A 19,802-nucleotide genomic window follows, 5' to 3' on the forward strand; every position below is an offset into this window, starting at 1 on the left:
TTCTGCTGTGTGTCAGGTTGTTGATAAAGACGACGAGAAGGTGGGCCGGACTTTCCACACAGAAAGGCCCCAGTCGGGGCAAGTTAAAGTTGATCAGCAGACTGTGTAGCTTGTTTTTGACAATGATGGAGTTGAACGTGAGTTGTTTTTTAATATCTTAATATCGTTAGCTTCATAGCATAATTGCCTAAGTCATATTTTAACGTTTTCGTTAAATTATTTAGGCAATTATGCTATGAGGCTAACGATTTGTACGGTAACTCACTCCCCAAGACCTTGAGTGTCACTGGGGTTTTTGCCTCACATAGCCGTGACGTAGGCCGCTAAAGGACTAGCTTTAGCAGCTATGGCGACGGTTTCTATGGAGAGCATTTATGTTCGAAAGAGTGTTTATGTTTATGTATGTTTATGTTTGAAAAGGCGATTTCTAAACCACCATTTCACTCTGAAACTTTAGAGAAGAAAGTTCAACTCTGATTTCTGAGAAGACAGTCAACTAGTGACGACCAAAAATGGACCCGCTATAACTTCAAGCCATCTCCCATATTCTGTGGCAAAAGGGAGAACCTTTATATTATCTTAATATTTTATGACAAATAGATTAAACAGATTGCCAACTGGACAATCCCCAAGCACAGCTAAAATGATAAATTACATCTTGAACACAAGTTGTGGGGCAGAAGTCACTTTATTTTATGACTTTTGATTACTTGATTAATCTGTTTTCATTTTTATTTTGAATTGTTGATTACTCCTTGGTTGGTTCAAACATTTTCTCATTATCACCTATTTTTAATATGAAATCTATGAATAAAATAACTATTTCAGACTTATTACCTTATGATACTATTCATCATCACAAATGTTAAGATCTATGCAGCGTTGAACCAGTTTGTTTATTTAATTCTGCCATCAATTAGCTAAGATAGTGCTGAGTATTATTAAACTAACTGGCAGACCACAATGTTGCTTGTAATTGGAAATTCACTTGTATTATATACCAGTAAAAGGTTGCTTGGAGCGTATCCTTAGTGGAAAATAACATTGTTTAGTTTTATAGGTCTAAATGAACAAAAACAAATTGCTATTAACTTGCGAATTTACTAGGCATACTGCTATCCATTAGCATCTAAACAACCACAGTTAAAACAAAACAGTCCCAATAAAGACACTAATGTCTCATTTTGGTTGCTTTCTAGCTTTTATTAGTTCTTAGTTTGCAGGTAAGTTTAACACTTTCTTCTTCATCTCTTAAAAAAACAAAACGAAAAAAATCTCTTTAGTTTGTAGGTTACTTTCTAGTTTATATTAGTTCTTAATTTGTAGATACGTTTTAACTCTTTCACTCTTCTTCCTCACCTCCTTAAAAAAAACAAAAACACAAAAAAATCTGTTTAGCTTGTAGGTTAGTTTCTAGTATTTGACACCTTCTCCTTCCTCTCCTTAAAAAAACAAAAAAACATAAAAGCCCTTTAGTAAGTAGTTAAATTTAAGATTTGTATTACTTGGTAGCTGTAAAGATTTAATTCTTTGACATCTCATTCTTCATCCCCCTAAAAAGCAAAACAAAAACAAAAAACAAAACAAAAAAAATAATCTTATTAGTAGTAAGTAGTTAACTTTCTTATTTTCATTAGTTCTTAGTTTGTAGCCTTTAACACCTTTTTCTTCAACTAAAAAATATATTAAGTAATATTAACTAAACCCTAAACCTGGACCAGATCAGTTAACTAATATTAACTAAAAAAAAAAAAGTAAGTATTGCAAGCTATTCTAGTGCATGAGGCCAACCTTGGAAATCAAATTTACAACGTAAGGGTATACAGTTGAGGACAAAATTATTATCCCCCCTATGAAAATTTGATTCTTTTGAAAGTATTTCCCAAGTGCTGTTAAACAGAGAAAATATATTAAACACAGGTTTTTCAAACATCCTAGTTTTGTTTTGGATGCTTACATTATTTTACTTCCCACACAGAAATTAAATTATTTCACAAAAAACAAAAATTACCAGGGTCAAAATTATTAGCCCCCCTGATGTTAATAGTCAATTATGTATCCTTTTTTGCTGGATAACAGCCTGCAGTCGTTTGTTGTAGTTTTCAGCAAGTGTCCGACACATCTCCTGAGGAATACCAGCCCATTCTGGACCTTGGTCTTTAGTTCACCCCACATATTTTCTATGGTATTCAAGTCAGGGCTTTGTGCAGGCCACTCAATAACATTCACTTTGGTCTTCTGGAGGTAGTTCTCCACCAGGAGTGATGTGTGTTTTGGTTGTGTCGTGTTGTGTCGTTGTCGTGTTGGAAGTGTTGGAAGCGACGACCCAGATAGTTTTGCTGCTGACTGCTTGACATTTTCTTTCAAGATCTTCACATATCCTTCTTTCTTTATGATTCCTTCCACCTTGACCAGATTCCCAGTTCCATCCCCACAGTATAATACTCCCACCACCGTGTTTCACTGTGGGCATGGTGTTCTTTGGGTTATACGCCTCACTCTTCTTTCTCCAAACATAAGCAATGTTTCTATGGCCAAAGAGCTCTAGTTTCGTCTCATCTGACCAAAGGACATGCTTCCAGTATGCATAATCTTTCTCCAGGTCGTCCATTGCATACTACAGTCTGTCTCTCTGCAGAAGTGGAGTTTTTCTTGGTCTGCAACCTCGCAATCCATTCCTGTGCAGAGCTCTAGTGATTGTCTTCTTTGAGACTACAATTCTTGACATGGCTAAGTCATTCGCTAGGGTCTTGGCAGTTGTTCTGGGGTCTTCAGACACATCTCTCACTAGTTTTCTTTCCAGGGTCTTTGAAATGTTTCGCTTCCTACCTCTGCCAGGCTTGTTCTGTACAGTGTGGCTCTCTTTGAATTTCTTGATGATGCTTCTCACTCCACTTCGGGACACTTGGAAACGCTGTGATAACTTTGTCTATCCTTCTCCTGCTTTGTGAGCATCAACAATTCTCATTCGCAAGTCTAAACTGATTTCTTTTGTTTTTTTGCGTGATGCTTTCTCAGGTGCCAGCCAAAACCCTTACTGAAGGATTTATACTGTGTGTAAATTGGGAGATAACTCTTAATTTTAACTTGATTTTACAAGCTTTGAGCATTACAAAGTCAAAGCACATCATTGCACAACAGTGGTTTGTGCTATGGCTAAATAAAATGGTCACTTCTTAAGGGGGCTAATAATATTGACCCTGGTCATTTGTTGTTGTTTTTTTTCTTTTGAATAATTCTGTTATTGTGTGCAAATAGAAGTAATTTATGCTTTCTAAAGAAAACTAGTATGTTTAGAAATGCTATGTTGAAAATTCCATGCTCTGTTTAAAAAGCACTTGGGAAAATTTTGAAAAAACTTTAAATTTCATAGGGGGCCTAATATTTTGTCCTCAACTGTATAATCACATATTCACTTCTCCTGTCAGTGGTCGTAATGTTATGCCTGATCGGTGTATTGACCAATTGACCAATTAGTTAGAACTGCTATGTTACAGTGATTTTAGCCACTAGAGAGCAGCAGTACAGTGTTTTAAATGCTCTGTTTATACTGTGCCATAATTTGGAACCGCAAAAAAAAATGTTGTAAGCTTAAAATATTCAAGATTCAAGATTCAAGATTTCTTTATTGTCAGTTTCTCAATAGGTTCATACAGAAAAATCGAAAAAACTTTTCTCTCTCTTTCTCACATAATAATAAAAAGAAAAACCTAAATAGACCTAAAGTGGATGAAGTTGGCAGTGAAACAGTTACTATGTAAACATTCTGTATATATAAGTAAATATAGTGAATAAATAGAATAGAAATTGAATATCTGCAATTAAAATATCTGCAATTATTATATTATTACTGAGCTGCAGCTGCAGCTCTTTTTTTCCTCCAATATATCTTCAGAGATTAAAATTTGTCACTATTCCCCTGGTTCATTAGTTTGTTTCCCAGGTGTGAAACAACTGCAAATGGTGATCTCATGAGAAACTCACAGGACTATTGAAAGCCCAACTCCCCACCAGTTCTTCAGAATTGAAGAAGCTACTTGGATGAGTGGTGAAATGTCTTCAAGTCCAGTTACCTGTCTGTGGCGTTTTTGGACATTTCAAATGCAAAGCTTCAGTGTTTCAAAACATTTTTTGCAGGTTCAAATTATGGCATGAAAGCCGTGCCATAGGTTTGATTGTAATTTAGGAATCTCACAGCCTACACTTCTTTGTGTGATGTTCAAGACCAGCGTTCATATCATCTGAGCGATTGAGGCTGAAACAAGTATAACACACTTTAATTAAACAGTTTAGATTCTGTAAATTAATTCGTGGGCTTGTAAGTATAGGTCAGCTGAATGACTAATACAACATATAGTATAAGAGTTGTAACACTGAAGTCAGAACAGTAGGAAACAAGTTTGGATGGAACATTGTCAGAGGGTTAGGGTTAGGGAGGGATAGACCCTCTTAAAGACATATTGTCAAGTGTTCAACACAAGGCAACTCGTTGTAATGCAACAGAAAATTTAGGTGGAACACTGTTTGTTAAAATGTGTACATTGTGTGTATTGTTAGTTGTCTGCAAAGCCCCAGGCAGACAGAGCATCCTCCAGCCCATTTATAATTAGATCTCAGGCGTGTGAATTTGTATCATATGATTTATAGCCTTACCAGTTCCGATCCCTTACGCACCCCTTTTTGTTTTTTGGTACCAATTTTCCCACCTCAAGGCTCCAGACTAAGCACAAGCAGAAAATTTAGGAATGCACCTTGAAACGGCCTGCAATACCATTATTAACAGTTTTCCCCATTCTAACAAAATCTTTGGTAATAAATTAACTTAACTTACAGCAAAAATGATATGGTGTTTTATTTGAAATTCACAGTGATCTGGTCAGTAGCATTTCTGTCACTACAGTACGAGAACCACAGCTTAACAAATGTACATCCATAGAAGTATGTGGCCAGTGCAAAAAACAACTTTATTTTTTTCTAGCAGCTCTAGTGTGTCATGTTTAAACTGTCATGCGTCGGTTTCCTCAGCACACTGCATACAGTACATATCCACAAAATTATACTGATCTACTGATTATATGCTTTATCTAAAGCACAAGTTTCAAACATATGGCCCGTGGGCCAAAACCGTCCCTCCAGAGGGTCCAGTCTGGCTGGTGATGACTACATAGAAGGCATTAACTGCAATCTTTCAAGAAAAGTGACTGCTAATCCTAATTTGTGAACTGTCAATGACGCTGAGACCCAGAAGTAAACAGCAGATGACAGCAAAGAAATTGCACTTATTTTCGTAAAAAAGATGATAATTCAGAGATTCAACTTTATTGTCATTACACATGTACATGTACAGAGCAACGAAATGCAGTTTAGCATCTAACCAGAAGTGCAAAAGGCAGTAAGTGCATAATGTTCTTTGCACTAAAACAAAGTGAAACATCCGAAGTTGTCATTATTATGTAAGGTCTCAAATTACTAGTCCGGTCCACTTGAGATCAAATTGTACTGCATGTGGCCCGTGAACTAAAATGAGTTTGACCCCTCAATCTAAGATGTCCTTAGCATTAGTTGGTTGTCCCAAACACAAAGAGGAAGATGAGAGGTGACCGCGCCTTTGCAGTTGCTGGCCCCAAACTGTGGAACAATTTGCCTTTGCACATTAGACAGGCCGACTGTCTTCCTCATTTTAAATCCTCTCTTGAAACATATCTTTTCTCTCTGGCTTTTAACTCAGCACGAGATGTTGGTTCTTATTGTTTACATGGTTTGATTGGTTTTATGATTTAAATCTTGTTTGTATATCCTCATGTCTATGTACAGCACTTTGGCGCTGCCTTTATAAATAAAGATTGATTGATTGATTGATTGCTTAGTAAGAATCAGAATCAGCTTTATTGGCCAAGTATGTGTGCACATACAAGGAATTTGACTCCGGTAACTTTTGCTCTCTTGTATAAAAAACACAGAAGCCTAAAAAATAAATCTCAATCTGTACACATGAAATAATTTTTTTTTTTTAAATTATGGATAAGAGCAGATATATACAGCGATCCAGGAGTTTGTACAGTGAGTATATACAATTAATGCAGAGTAATTGTTGTTGGTCTGTGGAGATTTTACCAGCCTGCTTCCTGACCTTGGAGTAATACAGGTCCTAGATGGAGGGAAGGTCAGTACCAATAATCTTCTCTGCAGACCTGATTGTTCTCTGCAGTCTGTCCCCGTCATGTTTGGTGGCAGATCCAAACCAGTTAAAACTAACTTAATGCTTGATTCCGTTGTACATTGTAAATGGCCATTAACATTCAGTTAACTATTCCCAGTGACTTTCCACAACAAAATTCATTCATGACAAGTATTCTCCACTCAGTAGTTTGGATAACAGTTTCTTAGTTCTACTCAATGCTGTAGAATCACAGATCTTTCCAATAGTTTTATCAAACTAAATATTTTTTAACAGTGTCTGTCCTCTGATTGGCTACCCTGAACAGAAAGAAATTGCCTTATTGGCACACTTCAGTGTCAATCAAAGCTTCAGTTTTAACTCTGTAAGAGGAAACATCAGTCGTTGACTTAAAGCAGATGAGGGTCAGTAAGTAAACAAGGGAGGAGACACAAGTCCGTGAACGGCGATGCGCGCTCCCGACAATAAACCTCTGACGCCTTCATCCGGGAACTACACCGAACTCGCTCTCCAACATGGCGGCGTCAGGTGAGGTTTATGTGGGTGAACGATCTAGTCGGTTGAGGGGTATTTCAGAGGGTTATACCTCAATACAGTGTAGCACATGAGGTTTGAGGGTTGTTATTTCTTCGGTGTGTCGACCTGCGTCGTTGTCTCGCGTGTATAAATACGTTTGTCGAGTGTTTTGGCCCGCTAGAGACGTAACTGCTGGAGGAGGCGAATGAACGAAGCTACGACTTACACAAAACATTTTTAACCTACAGATTACACGCGGGGTTTTCTTGTGAAAATTGTTACCACGGGGTGTGTCGTGTCCACTTTTGAGTTTATATAATATTAGATGTGTTGGACCGTGGGTGGCATGCTAGGATATGTTTCTAACTGCGTCCCGGGCTGGCACATTGTATGTCCGTAGCAGAGCTCGCCGTGGCGCTCAGAGCAGATAAGCGCCCGGCGCAAGCGCGATTTGTGAAGGAGGGGCTGGGCCGAGGAGTCTGGGCCGCCCGAGGAGTCTCCCCACGTGTGCGGCGTGGCTCCCCTGCTATCGGCGTTTGATGAAACGAGCTAGTTGGGCCTGTCGGGTAGCTTTCTTAACGCTTCGCTGGTAGCCTCGTAACTTTAAGCTACCTTTTCTAGCCGGTCATGTCTTGCTGCGTTAATGGCGCACTTGGATCCTGGCGCTGCGATGTGCACTAGGCCCTAAAACCTAGCCAGCTAAGCAGGGATACTTCCCTCGTCAGCAGTCCTTTGCTGACTAAGCCCGCATAGGCACAAAGACAAAAGCCATGATAATAGATGGCAAGCCCGCGGCCAGTATGGTTAGCCTACCAGTTTACTGTTAGCAAAAGGCTTCTGCTAAAACTTAATGACACGCAGCTCTTAGCTAGCTAATGTCACACTAGTGCAGAGCACAGAAAGCTACGACAGTCAGTACACTGCAGTACAGTCACTACTAACTTCTGTTAGCGAGTACTGGCAGTTAATGCCAGCTAACTGTAAACAATGACTTAGCATGATATACTGGGAGATCGTGGTAAACATACTGTGTTGCAGTATATGTGTAGATCTTGTGACGCTGTGGGTAAAGAATGTCCTGACAGATGGGATTTTCACAATAAAGCTCACAGCCGGTGTTCTGCCTCACACCAACACAAACCAAACCTGCTCTATGAGCTGTGTGAAGCCCCCTTGGCAAGTGGTGCCAACTACTGCATTCAAACTCTGCAGAATATTCTCAGATGCTAAGGTATATTAAAACCTGCACTCTGGGTGGTCTGGATATGTCACGGTTGTCGCCTGAACTGTGAGGCTCAACTAATGGAGGCAAACCTCTGCAGCATAGTGACAGTTGGGGAGGCTGACCACTCCCTGCGTGTGTGCCTTCCCATAGGAAAATAAGTCGGTGTTTTTGTTGTCGCACACACACGCGTTGCGGTCCCCTTATCTGGCCTAGCTGAACGACATCTACTAAACCTTAAAATAGTGTTTGTCCACACAGAGGAGCTACTGTCTGCATGAGTTGAGACATACACAAGTCTTTTGAATGAGGCATTGAGTGTTGCAACATTCAGCTGTTTTATTGACTAGATTTTTTTAAACATACCATTGTGAATTGACTGGAATAACGGATTAATTCTAGTACAGTGAAGCCTGTGGTATTTTTACATGCTTTTCTTAACATCAGCAGCTGTATTCAGACTCTTCCTAGACGTAAGGGTAACTAACCCATGTTCTTTCAATGGCTGATTGTCCCCTATACTCATTTTCTCCCCAGCTAAGAAGAAGAATAAGAAGGGGAAGACCCTCACTCTGACTGACTTCCTAGCAGAGGACAGTGGAGGCACCCCCGCGCCCCCCAGCTACCCAGCCAAGTCCACGAGCTGGGCCGATGAGACTGACGATCTGGACGGAGATGGTGAGAATACACTGAAATTCACAAGCAGTACTGGTATTTAAAAGCAACCTCCAGATACCACAGAGAATTAAATCACATTTTAAAACTTTTGAAAGTGTTTTTAAACAGCATTACCTTTGCAGCTGGGATCTGCAACACGCTTTCAAAACAAAGTGGATCCACTTTTCCTACTTCAGTGTTGTGTTTGTACACTATCTGCAATTTGAAGATCAGGCTACCGTTGTAATAACGGAAAGAAAGTGACTCTGAGAGAAAAGGTTTCATATCATCATTAGTTGTCCTTGTAATTACAGAGTGATTGACTAATACATGATGTAAGTAAGACTCCCATAAAAAAAACTTGATCCCTATCTGACTCATTGGTCAAATGTCACAGAAAACTTCCTGGAAAGTCATTTCTTGAAGAGTGTTTAAATCCTGTAGTAAAATCAATACCACCCCTCTGCTGCTCAGGCAGTGGAGAGAAAGAAAAAGGAAAAAGGAAAACGTGGTTAAGTTGGTATTACCATCATGACTGAATGTAATATAAGCCACTGATCATTGTTTTTAAGTGTAAATGCGTTGAAGTGGCTTTTATTCCTACACACATTAAGGTCTGCAGCAGTGAGAAAAGGCAGTTAGTCAACCATATAGTAGAGCTTTTCAGTTTAATATACTGAAAGTGTCTGCTAATGTTAGGGCCGTACGAAGTTGTGAGTATGCTATTTATGCTCATGTTTGTGGTCTATAAATATGTTGTTACATCCTGTCTCGGATCCAAACACACTGGTCGAAAGCAGCAGACAAGACAATGCCCTGGCAGGATGTCGTTACACAAACGTGCGTGCATTTACACGGGCAAAAAGCCTGGTTTTCAGTCGATCCCAAGTATGAACCATGCAGCAGCAAATATTTTCCGCAGATAGCATTGCTCATACATGTATTACTAGTTACTGGGACATAGTTTTTAAAAAATAAAAAAAAAGTCTTAGAATTTTATGTTTAGTCATGCATGAGATGATTTTATATTTATATATATTTTTTTCCATATAACTCGGTTCTATGTTGAAATACTAATGTAAAACTGCAGCGTGCTATTGAACTATGCAACCTGAGGTGACGTTTGTTTTCCACAATGTAAATTTGAACTCTGTCCAGTTTATTTCAGACTTAAAAACAAACTTGGAGCTAAGTTTTAGTCTCTGACCTCACAACTACAACTTATATTTTTTTAAATTCATTATCTCATTGTGTACACTTGCTATGGCAGTTATGAAAATTAAATTCCAGCCTATTTGCATAATGTGCCAACATGTTCGTTTGTGTTTGTGTAATCCATTCTCCCACCGACACTCTTTAGTATAGATATAGATATTGTGCTACTTGTCTTGATAGATCAACACATCAGTATGTGCATCATGTGACTTGTAACTATTTGTATTTCCTGTAGGTTTTCTAGAAAATACCTACCTGACATATTTGGGTTGATTACAAAATATTTTTTTTCTACAAGCTTGTGATAACATGGACATGTTTCAGTTGTAATACTAGACACTAACAAGAGATTCTCTTTTGTTTGAGTGAATGTTATGGATACTAACTTTATTTTTCTTGCCTTTGTTTAGTTTTAAACATCTAAATGCAAGTACTAATGAAATAGAAGATAATTGGTTGTTAAGTAACTTAAAGAAAGTTTCATGTGATATTTTTTCTTTTCCTGTCTTCAGTCTCGACTTCATGGCACACGGAGGAAGACACGTACAGGGCACCTCCTATCGACCGCTCCATCCTGCCCACAGCACCCCGCTCGGCGCGTGAGCCCAACATTGACCGGTCCAAACTGCCTCGCAGCCCGCCTTACACGGCCTTCCTGGGCAACCTGCCCTATGATGTCACTGAGGACTCCATCAAAGACTTCTTCCGCGGATTGGCAGTAGGTGTAACATGCACACACAGAGAGGAGCATGTAACGTTTAGCTTTCAGTTACAGCATGAAGTTACAAACCATGAAATTCAAGTGTTTCAGTTGCAGTTCGGCTTCTCAGTCTCATAGATATACAGTTACAGATGCAGACTTTTGTGAGGTTTCAGTCCACTGGCTCTGTTATGTATCTCTGTTGTTTTTGCCACCTTGCAAGGTCATGAAAGGAATACTATCAGTTTCCTCATGTAGCATCAAATGCAGTATGGGTTTGCAAAATGTTTCAGATTTATAAAAATCAGAATGAACTCCTACTCATTCACACATAACATACATTTCTGGTTAGAATATTAATAAAAATATAACTTATATGAGGTCTTCCAGCTGTGTATGATCCTTTACATCAAATAGTTAAAACCATGCAAGGCAGCTAAAGGTGGTAAGATTGTGGCAGATGATTTGTCTGAATAAAGTTCCACATAAGGTCCGTTAACATTCTCAACCTGGACATTTCCAACGTATGACAGGGAAAATATTAGACTCACTTATTTGTCATTTAATGCTAAGTGTGTCCCTTCCCTATTTTAATTCACATGCTATGCTTTGCTTACCCTGGGCTGGGTTTTAATTAGAGCTTTATCTGTTTGATTTGGTATTTTGACATCATCTTTGTTTCCAGATCAGCGCAGTGCGTCTCCCTCGTGAGCCCAGTAACCCAGAGAGGCTGAAGGGCTTTGGCTATGCTGAATTTGATGACGTGGACTCTCTCCTGAGGGCCCTCAGTCTCAATGAGGAGGTGAGACAGATAATAACCTGGAACAGAACTTAAGCACTACTTTATTACCATTTTCATACTGGTGCTTTGCAGTAATATAAAAAACAAAAAGGGCATAATCAAGTACTTTAAGTCTTATGGGATTTACACACTTATTATAAAATATTCAGTTTTTCAACATTTGTTCCGTCCTTCTATTTGTTCATGCCAACAGAACCTGGGGAACCGCAGGATTCGTGTGGATATTGCAGACCAGTCTAATGATAAAGGTTTGCTTTACTCTCGTACTCTCTGCTTCAGTTGTTACCCACCATTCAGTCTCATTTATGCCACAATTTAACACCTATTCTGCTCCTCCAGAAAGAGACGGTGGAATGATGGGAGGCAGAGACAGGGGTGGACGAATGGCAGACATGGGTCCTGACAAGACAGACAGTGACTGGAGAGCTCGTCCAAGTTCAGACGCTGATGACGGCCCTCCCAAGAGAGATGATGCCTTTGGAGAGAGTGAGTCAGAAACGTCTTTGTTGCTTCTTCATACTTAAAAACATCTTCCAGGCATTTTGTACGATATATAACAATGATATGAATTTTTCCATTAAAAATAAGTTTAATTATATGTTTAGAAATTCTTAATTACGTCTCTCTCTCCCCCAGTATAACAAGAATAATACTGTGTTTGTTCTGAAAATTAAATGGACCCAATTTTTGAAGATTTCTTAGGTTTTTGTCTGCTGGAGATAACTGACTCTGTCAAACTAGCAGTTCTTTAGCATCTTTCAAACAGTGTCACTGTGTCTTGTTGCAGGATCACGTGACCGTTACGAGTCAGATCGTTACAGAGATGGGCCACGGCGGGACAATGATCGCTACGAAGGAGGAAGAGACCGCTACCGGGAACGCTATGACGACAGGGACCGCAGAGACTACGATAGAGGAGGTGAGTAATTGTAGTTACCCAGACCCTGTGATTGTCATCTTAGGTTTGTCGGCTTTTCAACTTTAATCTACAAATTTGTTAATTTGTAGATTAAAGAATCTTAATTGAATCTACAACATGAGTTTGTGGTTGCATTTCCTGAGGTGTCTCTCTTTGTCTCCTAACATTTTGACTTCCTGTCCTTCTCCTGTCTGTCTAGGTTATGACTCTCGTGGTGGAGGAGGAGGTCGTCGTGCCTTTGGCAGTGGCTTCCGCCGCGATTATGACGACAGTCGGGGTAGCAGTGATCGATATGGGGACAGGGATCGTTACGCTGACCGTGATGACCGGTATGAGAAGCGTGAGGAGAGGCGTGACGACAGAGGTGAGAGTTCAGTATATAAATACTGTTGGTTGGCATTATTTCTTAACTGATTAAGAATTATGTATTTACATTAATTAAAATGTCTAGTGTAAGATTTAGTGACGTGAAGCCATTGAGGTGCAAGTTGCAACTAACTGAATACCCTCCCTTTCCAAGTATATAGGAGACCTGACACTTAGTGTAAAACACGAAAAGTCCTCTTTAGACTCATAGGGCGTTACTTAATATGCATTATTGTCTGTATTTGTGAAATGGCTCAATTGCTGCGTTTAAAGTTCAAAGTACACATGAGACCAAGTACATCCCAAATGCCCAGATGAGTTCTTGCCCTGGCCATTTTATCAAGGATGCATAGGGAGGTTCGTTGTGTAGACTCGGGACTGCTAGGTATCCCAAAATGCAATTTGCGTGCATCATCAAGTACGCTGTCTGGACTTCAAAGTCGAACTTTATCAAGTTTGAACTCCCAAGTCTAAAGTTCGTGTGCTTGGTATTGATAAACGGCCAGTATTTGGCTTGTCTATTCTGGACTATTGCTGCAACACAACAGGCTCCAAGGAACAGGCCCTGCTTCATATGACGTACCCCATTCTATGATAATTTAAACACAATGATTCCTAGTTAATGGTGATTACTGTATTCCACATCTACTTATAGAACCCCTGTAAGAACATACCGTGTCAAATTTTGTTCATTCTTACTTTTACTACCAGAATCTGTAGTAAAATGTTTTACTTCCGAACAGTGTTTGGCTGTGCCTAATATTCACGGCTACACTACTTTATATTAATATTCCCCTTTCTTGTGTCCACACCAGCTCCTGTACAAAGACCCAAACTGAACCTGAAGCCCCGTAGCGTACCCAAGGAGGAGGAAGCTCCCAGCAGTGGTGGCGGGACTTCCCCAGCTGCTGCTCCAAGCGCCGGCAGCAGAGCCTCTTCCATCTTTGGTGGTGCAAAGCCAGTCGACACGGCAGCCAAGGAGAGGGAGGTAGAGGAGAGGCTGAAGAAAGAAGAAGAGAGGCTGCAGAGGCAGCTAGAGGAGGACAAAGGCCGTGGACCTGACAGAAAGATGAGAGACAGGTCAATATGTATATATATATATATATATATATAAATTGCTTAAAGAGCTCTATACTTGTATATGCCAAGTGATTTGAATAGCTTATACACATTTAGTCGTGTTTATAATGCTGAAGAGCATAAATATTGTTGCAGGAGGACCCTGGAGATGTTAAACTTGTTCTGTTGTTTTCAGGGACCCAAGCTGGCGCAATGAGGAAACTCCTTCTGAGCGATCCCGCACAGGAAGTGAGTCTTCACAGCATGGAAGCTCTTCTGGAAGAGGTGAGAGGTTTCTGCACTCCATTCAGATAAGAGGGATCTAGCTTTACCTCATCAATCTAAAAGCAAATGTAGCATTATATGTTCATCTTTGCGCATAAAGTTTCTGTTCTTTGAGTGTTGGATTTTCTCTGGACTAAAATTCTTCATTCTGCACTGTTGCTCTTAAGGTGACTGTGATTTTGTTCCAGGGTCACGGTGTCGAGATGGCGAGCGCTCTGGGGATAATGAGGTTTTCAGTGCGAGAGAAGGCAACACTTCCCCCGGCCCTGCATCACGGCCCCCTTCTACCAGCTCCTCCAAAGAGCCACTGAAGGTGATGCCTGCACCTCCTCCCAAGGAGAACGCATGGGCCAAGAGAAGTGCCGCCAGTACAGGCTCTAGTGATGGTGACGGGCGACCTCCTGTCTCTCCGGTGTCCCCGGGTGGTTCAACTCCTCCCAGGTTCAGGTGAGAACACAGCTGAAACCAGATTTTAGGAAGCCTTTTAGGCATGTGATGTTCTGAAAGGATCATATTTATAAAAGGGTTTTTAAGCAGAAATGCATGAACAAAACTTTCATACTCAGAATTGGCTAACACACTTGTAGAGAAGTTAATCATCAGTGTGTCTGCACCTTTTCCTGACTGTTCGTTCTTTCTCTTTAGCTCCTCAACATCTGCAGATGAAAGAGGATCTGGAAAGGGTAAGGCCTGCCAGTGAGCGTTTCTCACAAAAACCAAAACTTAGACTTTTCAAGAATACATTTTCATGGAAACAAAACCACATACATCAGTGAAAGGCTCATTTCGTGATGATATAAACATTGAATCTCAAATAGAAAATCTGTAGGGACATTAACAACCATGTGCAAAGAATAGTGGATTAATAAAAATCAAGTCAAATATGTTTTTCATAGAATCTTGCGTTCAGCCAAATCATGTTGTTGGTCTTTTAAAAGCTGTTTGTCCTCCTTACTGCAGCTGCTTCAGGGCATGTTGGACTTGTTATCAGGCTCTGCTTTACTTTGTCTGCTCAGCTTTCATCAGCCTCTGCTGTGCTTGCTCATCTGTGCTTTGAGCTAAAAGCTACATAGGCATTTAACAAGCATCTCCACAACAATCAGATTGAATAGTATGAAGTATGATGACATTGTAATTGGAGTATTGAACATTGGCATTGGTTTGACATTATGAGGGAGACGTCCTACTCTCAATCTTTGAAGACTGTTTCTGGAAGTGTAACAACCGACAGCCTTCTTCTAAAATCAGCCCTGCCCAAAACACGGTCTACACAAGATCTTTGACCTTCCTGTTTCATTGTGGACTTGTTTGGTAAGTCAAGTGTGGCTGTATCAGCTTAAAGCTACTAAAGGACACGCTTTTGAAGATTTAGTCTTTTAACACTGAACCGGGTTCAGACGTTTGAGTGGTCTTGAGCAGGCAGGGTTTGCATGAGAGCATGCATCTGGATTGTTCCAATAGATGATGGGGTGTAATATTTGGCAGGAGGAAGTCGTGATTTCGTCTTCCTGCTTAAGTTGTATATGCAAATGCACCACAAGAAATGTCGGCGTCAGACTCAAGCAATCTGTCCAAAGAGAGAATCCATATTCTCTAAGGATAGTTTGTATTTTTCAGATTGTTTCGGAACAGTTTGGCGCACTTTGCAAGCCAAAATTGAAAAAGTTTCTGTTGTATGAGCTGAACTTGTAATCAAGCAGTTTGCACCTCTCATTTGGCCCTACATCAGTGACTAACACGTTTTGAATCCAACCCAGTGGCTTTTTATGCTGCAGTGTGTTGTGAGTGTAGTCTACTGTCCAAAATCCACCAAACTCCCATCACTCAACTGTCTGGCTTCTCCTTTAAGATGAGAACAAGGCTGATGGTGTGCGTCGGGACCGGGGGCCCCCACGGGCACGAGGGGGGCCTGCAGGGCCTGCAGCTGGGCGGGGCCGAGGAGAGGGGCCCAACAGAGACCGAAGAAAGGAGGCAGACAGGTCAGCCATCCAAAGCTAGCAACTCCAAGGTTCAAAATGAGACAGGGAGGACATTTTCTGGGCATCTGTAAAGAGTGGCCTGTGCTCAGTTACACAACGGAAGATCATTGATTCTGGTGCTGTGGACACCAGGAATGCTAGTACACCAGGATTTCTGGCCTGACCATTAATGCTCTAACTTTTCATCTCCTAATCATTTCAGTCTCCACAATGTAGCACAGGAAATTATCAATGACATGAAACATCAATCATACAGAAAAAATAACTTGAAATCTGAGTTTCATGTGATGTTTGTCTTCTGACAAAGTGGACTGAGCAGCACAGTGTGAACTGGGTGCCAACCAACTTGTTGAACTTCTATGTTCATTTCAGATGATGAAAGTTAGTAGACTATGCGGTCCTTCACTTCCTTAAGTAGAGTTCCTTCAGTTCATTGCCTTTTGATCTGTGTGTTCACAGCAAGGCTTCCAGTGTCAAAACATTTAAAACCCCAATATTCTTCTGATTGTAGAAAAGATAACAGAAGAGACCGAGACTCCAGACAACCTCCAGAGCCAAAGAAATACGAAGAAACCCCAACCCCCGTAAGTCCTTCACTGGGTGACTTCTGTCAAACCCCTTACTGAAGGTTCCCTGTTCGTTTTAGTTTTACAATGGACAATCGGCTCATCACCACTCGACTTCCCTAAAGTTGTTTCATGCTCCTTTACAAGATTGACGTCTTTATTTCTTGTTTATGCAGTTGTTGTTAAAAAAAACATCCAGAGTTACTGTACTTATTTTTTGCTCTTTTCTTTTTTCTTCTTCCTCCCCTCAGAAATTCAGCTCAGCCAGTAAGTACGCCGCTTTGCTAATGGACGGAGACCAAGGAGACGACGCAGAGGACGTCGAATAGAGAGGAAAAATAACAAGACGAGGCCTGAGCGCAAGCAGAGGAGAGAATGACGAACGCAGGAAAAAAAAATAATAATCTCACATAGCTTATGAAAAATCTCCTCACATGGAAGGTGGCTCCTGGGAGGACATCACTCCTTCCCTCCTTTACTCCTACATACCTGTCCTTTACTTTCAAATCACCATCCCCTCCCTCCTCCCCTGACCACCCTCGCCGTTCAGGACTTGAGGTTCTAAAAACAAACAAAAAAAATAGTCACATACTGGACTTGTTTTAAAGAGGAATAGCCGACACATGGAAAAGTGATGGATAACAATGAATCAGTTGTAATAAATAAATGGAAAAAGTGGGGAAAAAATGTATTTGTATATTTGTGGATCACAGGTGTTATAAGGTGGGGATCTAATGACGGAAGATTTAGTTTAGTGAAACCTTTTTTATTATCCATTTTTGACTCATTGTGTAATACATAGACAAGTACACAATTTTATTATGAGCACTCTATTCCTTAGAAAATACTGTAATTTGGTATTACAATAAATCTCTTAGCAAAGTTATTGATGAAATTTAGTCATGAAAATCCTGTCTTCCAGTACTAATGGTCAGGAATGTTGAGACTACTAATTTAATAACAATCATTTATTCTCCATTGAACAAATTTGTTAGAACTGATCTGAGTATTATAAAAAAAATGTCTTATTTATTAGACTCACAGCAGGATTCATTTATGTCCCGACAGAAGGATAAGCAGCCGTCTCAGTCAGGATCAATCAAGTGCCATTACTATTATCGCCATCATTGTACAGATGTTCTCTAGACCGTCTAATGGAGTATTATGTCACTTAGAGGCCCGTAATGATCGTATTTCCAGCAGTATTTCATTCACTGCAATCGCCTAAACCACTTCCTCAAGTAAGGACTACCAAGACAAAAGGAGAAAGTATAGACCTGCCTATAGTAGTGAGAGGATTTCCATGGGATTACATGAACTTGTCTTCCAGTTTCCAATAAATTGGGGTCATTATGTAAATTAAAATAGTATGTGGTCATTGTTTATGTAATTTAGTGGAGTAGTTAAGTCCAAGAGTTAAAAGGGGGGGAAAAAAATGAATTCAAGCAGATTTTTTCTTGCTTTAGTGTCAGCGCTCGATTTTAAATTACCTGTGTCTTTACCATGATGGTGAGTTGGATCATCTCGACTTTTTATGTGCAGCAACAAAGTGTTGTTCTCCTGGTGTGGTCTACGAGGCAGAACATTTCCCTAGTGTTTCTTCAGTCTCTGCCCCCCAGCTGAGGGCCGGACTCCTGGCGACAGCTGCTTAGGATCCTGCTGAGCTTTACATCCCACACACGCTCTCAGAAGGTATGCATGGTAGTACGTCCAACCCAGGCAAGCCATTCTATACAGCAGATAAAAACATGCTGATCATAAGAACAGTGACTGACCACAAGAGTGTGTTGGCTGTGTCTAAGGTTTCAACTCCAAGGCTGGGACGCAGACTAGCCCATGTTAAATATTAGGGCCACTTGGAGTGTAGATGGAAAAAGATGTTGACTCTTGGTGCGCTGGATAAACTTCCTGTGTGCACAGGAACGCATAAAACTCCTATTTTGTTTACGTTTGATTTTTGGGTTAATGAGACATTTCTGTGATTAAATCTTTCAGCTTGTATTTGAAATCTTGTGTCTATGACCAGTATTAAAATGCAGAGATGAGCCTCCACTCTGCTCATCTAAGGGAATAAATTTGGGGAAAATATAAAAGTGGAAGAGCTTTCAATTTCATGCTGCTTTACTTTCTGTACATTTCAGTGCAAATTTTTTTTCACTCAGACACTTGAGATATAGATTCCATTTTCACCTATGAAATGAGATGTCATAAAACCTCCACAAAGCGGTTCAGATTACACTTGCATTCTGCATAATGTCTTAAATGCGTAAGGTCTACGTTGTAGTATTTGCTGCTTTTACTTGAGTAAATATCTGAATTCCTCCACACCGTGGTGCTGTGATTCAGTGAAAAGAAGACTCCCATGTGTGCACTTAGGAGGACTTGTCAGCCCCCACCCCTGTTACCATGTGGATCAGCAGCTGGCCCATGCAGGAGAGTCCTTCCTCTCTTTGAGCCACAACATGACAGGATTATGTATTAGATTAAATTCACATAATCATGTTCTAAATTTCCCCTACAACCTGTCATGATCTTCTGTAGATGCAGTTGCATTTCCCCGCTGAAAATCCTGTCTTGCTAAAGCACGTAGATGGTTTGCCGCCTAAATTAGCTCCCGGCCGCAGATTTGTCGCACATTTAAACCAAAGACTGCTTTGTATAGTCTGACCAATGGCTAAAAATGTAGTTTTAGAAAGAGCTTATTGTTGGAGATTTTCCCCTCGCAGCCCTAAAGCCTCCAGCTTAAAGCAGTCTGGGGAACCCAGTTTGAGGAAATACAGTAATGTGTGTGTGTGTGTGTGTTACAGAGAGAGAGAGAGAGGGCTGTAGTGTGAAGGAATTCATCTGGAAGGGGAGCTCAGATCTAAGATTTAAGTACAGAGCCTGTCATTGTTTTCATTTGAGTAGAGAGAGAGCTGCATGCAACTAAGGGAATAAAGAGGACATTAATGATGTCATGTGTCCTGTCAAATTGGGTGGTGGGGTTCATGCACCCTAGATACATGCAGTGATTTAAAAAGATTAACCTGAGCCCAGAAACCCAGACGAGTCGATAGTTAAAAGTTTCTTATTCGCCACAGGCAGAGCGAGGAGGAAGAAGTGGGATCAGCGCAATCAAGCTTACAGAGTTTCAGAGCGTAGAGGGATGACGTGTGTGGACGAAGTTCTATCTAATCACTCCCCCATGATGAAGAGGAGTGTGAGAGGGGCTGAAGCGAAGCCAAAGGAGAGGGGAAGGGCCTGACATCAACAAGCCAAAACAGCTGCCCCCTTCTCCCCCGTGGAGAGTCGGCAAGAGGAGCCTGATGGAGAGAGAGTGGGGAAGACTGGAGGGTCTG

At 40.6% G+C, this 19,802-nt stretch overlaps 1 protein-coding gene across 5 annotated transcripts; it reads left to right on the top strand.

Annotated features, from left to right (window-relative positions):
* The first annotated feature begins 6,573 nt into the window (after positions 1 to 6,573).
* Positions 6,574 to 18,690, top strand: eif4ba (eukaryotic translation initiation factor 4Ba). Of its 5 annotated transcripts, none has more exons than XM_084543492.1 (15): positions 6,574 to 6,706; positions 8,454 to 8,594; positions 10,301 to 10,506; positions 11,174 to 11,290; positions 11,484 to 11,538; positions 11,630 to 11,776; positions 12,078 to 12,209; positions 12,409 to 12,573; positions 13,391 to 13,655; positions 13,831 to 13,919; positions 14,108 to 14,366; positions 14,565 to 14,602; positions 15,769 to 15,898; positions 16,410 to 16,482; positions 16,716 to 18,688. In XM_084543492.1, the coding sequence occupies exons 1-15, from the start codon at positions 6,694 to 6,696 to the stop codon at positions 16,791 to 16,793; spliced, it is 1,908 nt and encodes a 635-aa protein (XP_084399618.1). In that variant the 5' UTR covers positions 6,574 to 6,693; the 3' UTR covers positions 16,794 to 18,688. The 5 variants fall into 5 exon arrangements, with proteins under 5 accessions (XP_084399618.1, XP_084399617.1, XP_084399619.1 ...); XM_084543491.1 differs by having other exon boundaries at positions 14,087 to 14,366; positions 16,716 to 18,687; XM_084543493.1 differs by lacking the exon at positions 16,410 to 16,482 and having other exon boundaries at positions 14,087 to 14,366; positions 16,716 to 18,690.
* Positions 18,691 to 19,802: the final 1,112 nt, after the last annotated feature.

Source organism: Chelon labrosus (assembly GCF_963514085.1).
Source record: "Chelon labrosus genome assembly, chromosome: 4".
Taxonomy (NCBI): domain Eukaryota; kingdom Metazoa; phylum Chordata; class Actinopteri; order Mugiliformes; family Mugilidae; genus Chelon; species Chelon labrosus.

Coding starts and splice junctions, on each gene's coding strand:
- eif4ba (XM_084543491.1), top strand. Junction 15,899..16,409: donor CGAAGAAAGGAGGCAGACAG/GTCAGCCATCCA, acceptor TTCTGATTGTAG/AAAAGATAACAGAAGAGACC. Junction 16,483..16,715: donor ACGAAGAAACCCCAACCCCC/GTAAGTCCTTCA, acceptor TCCTCCCCTCAG/AAATTCAGCTCAGCCAGTAA.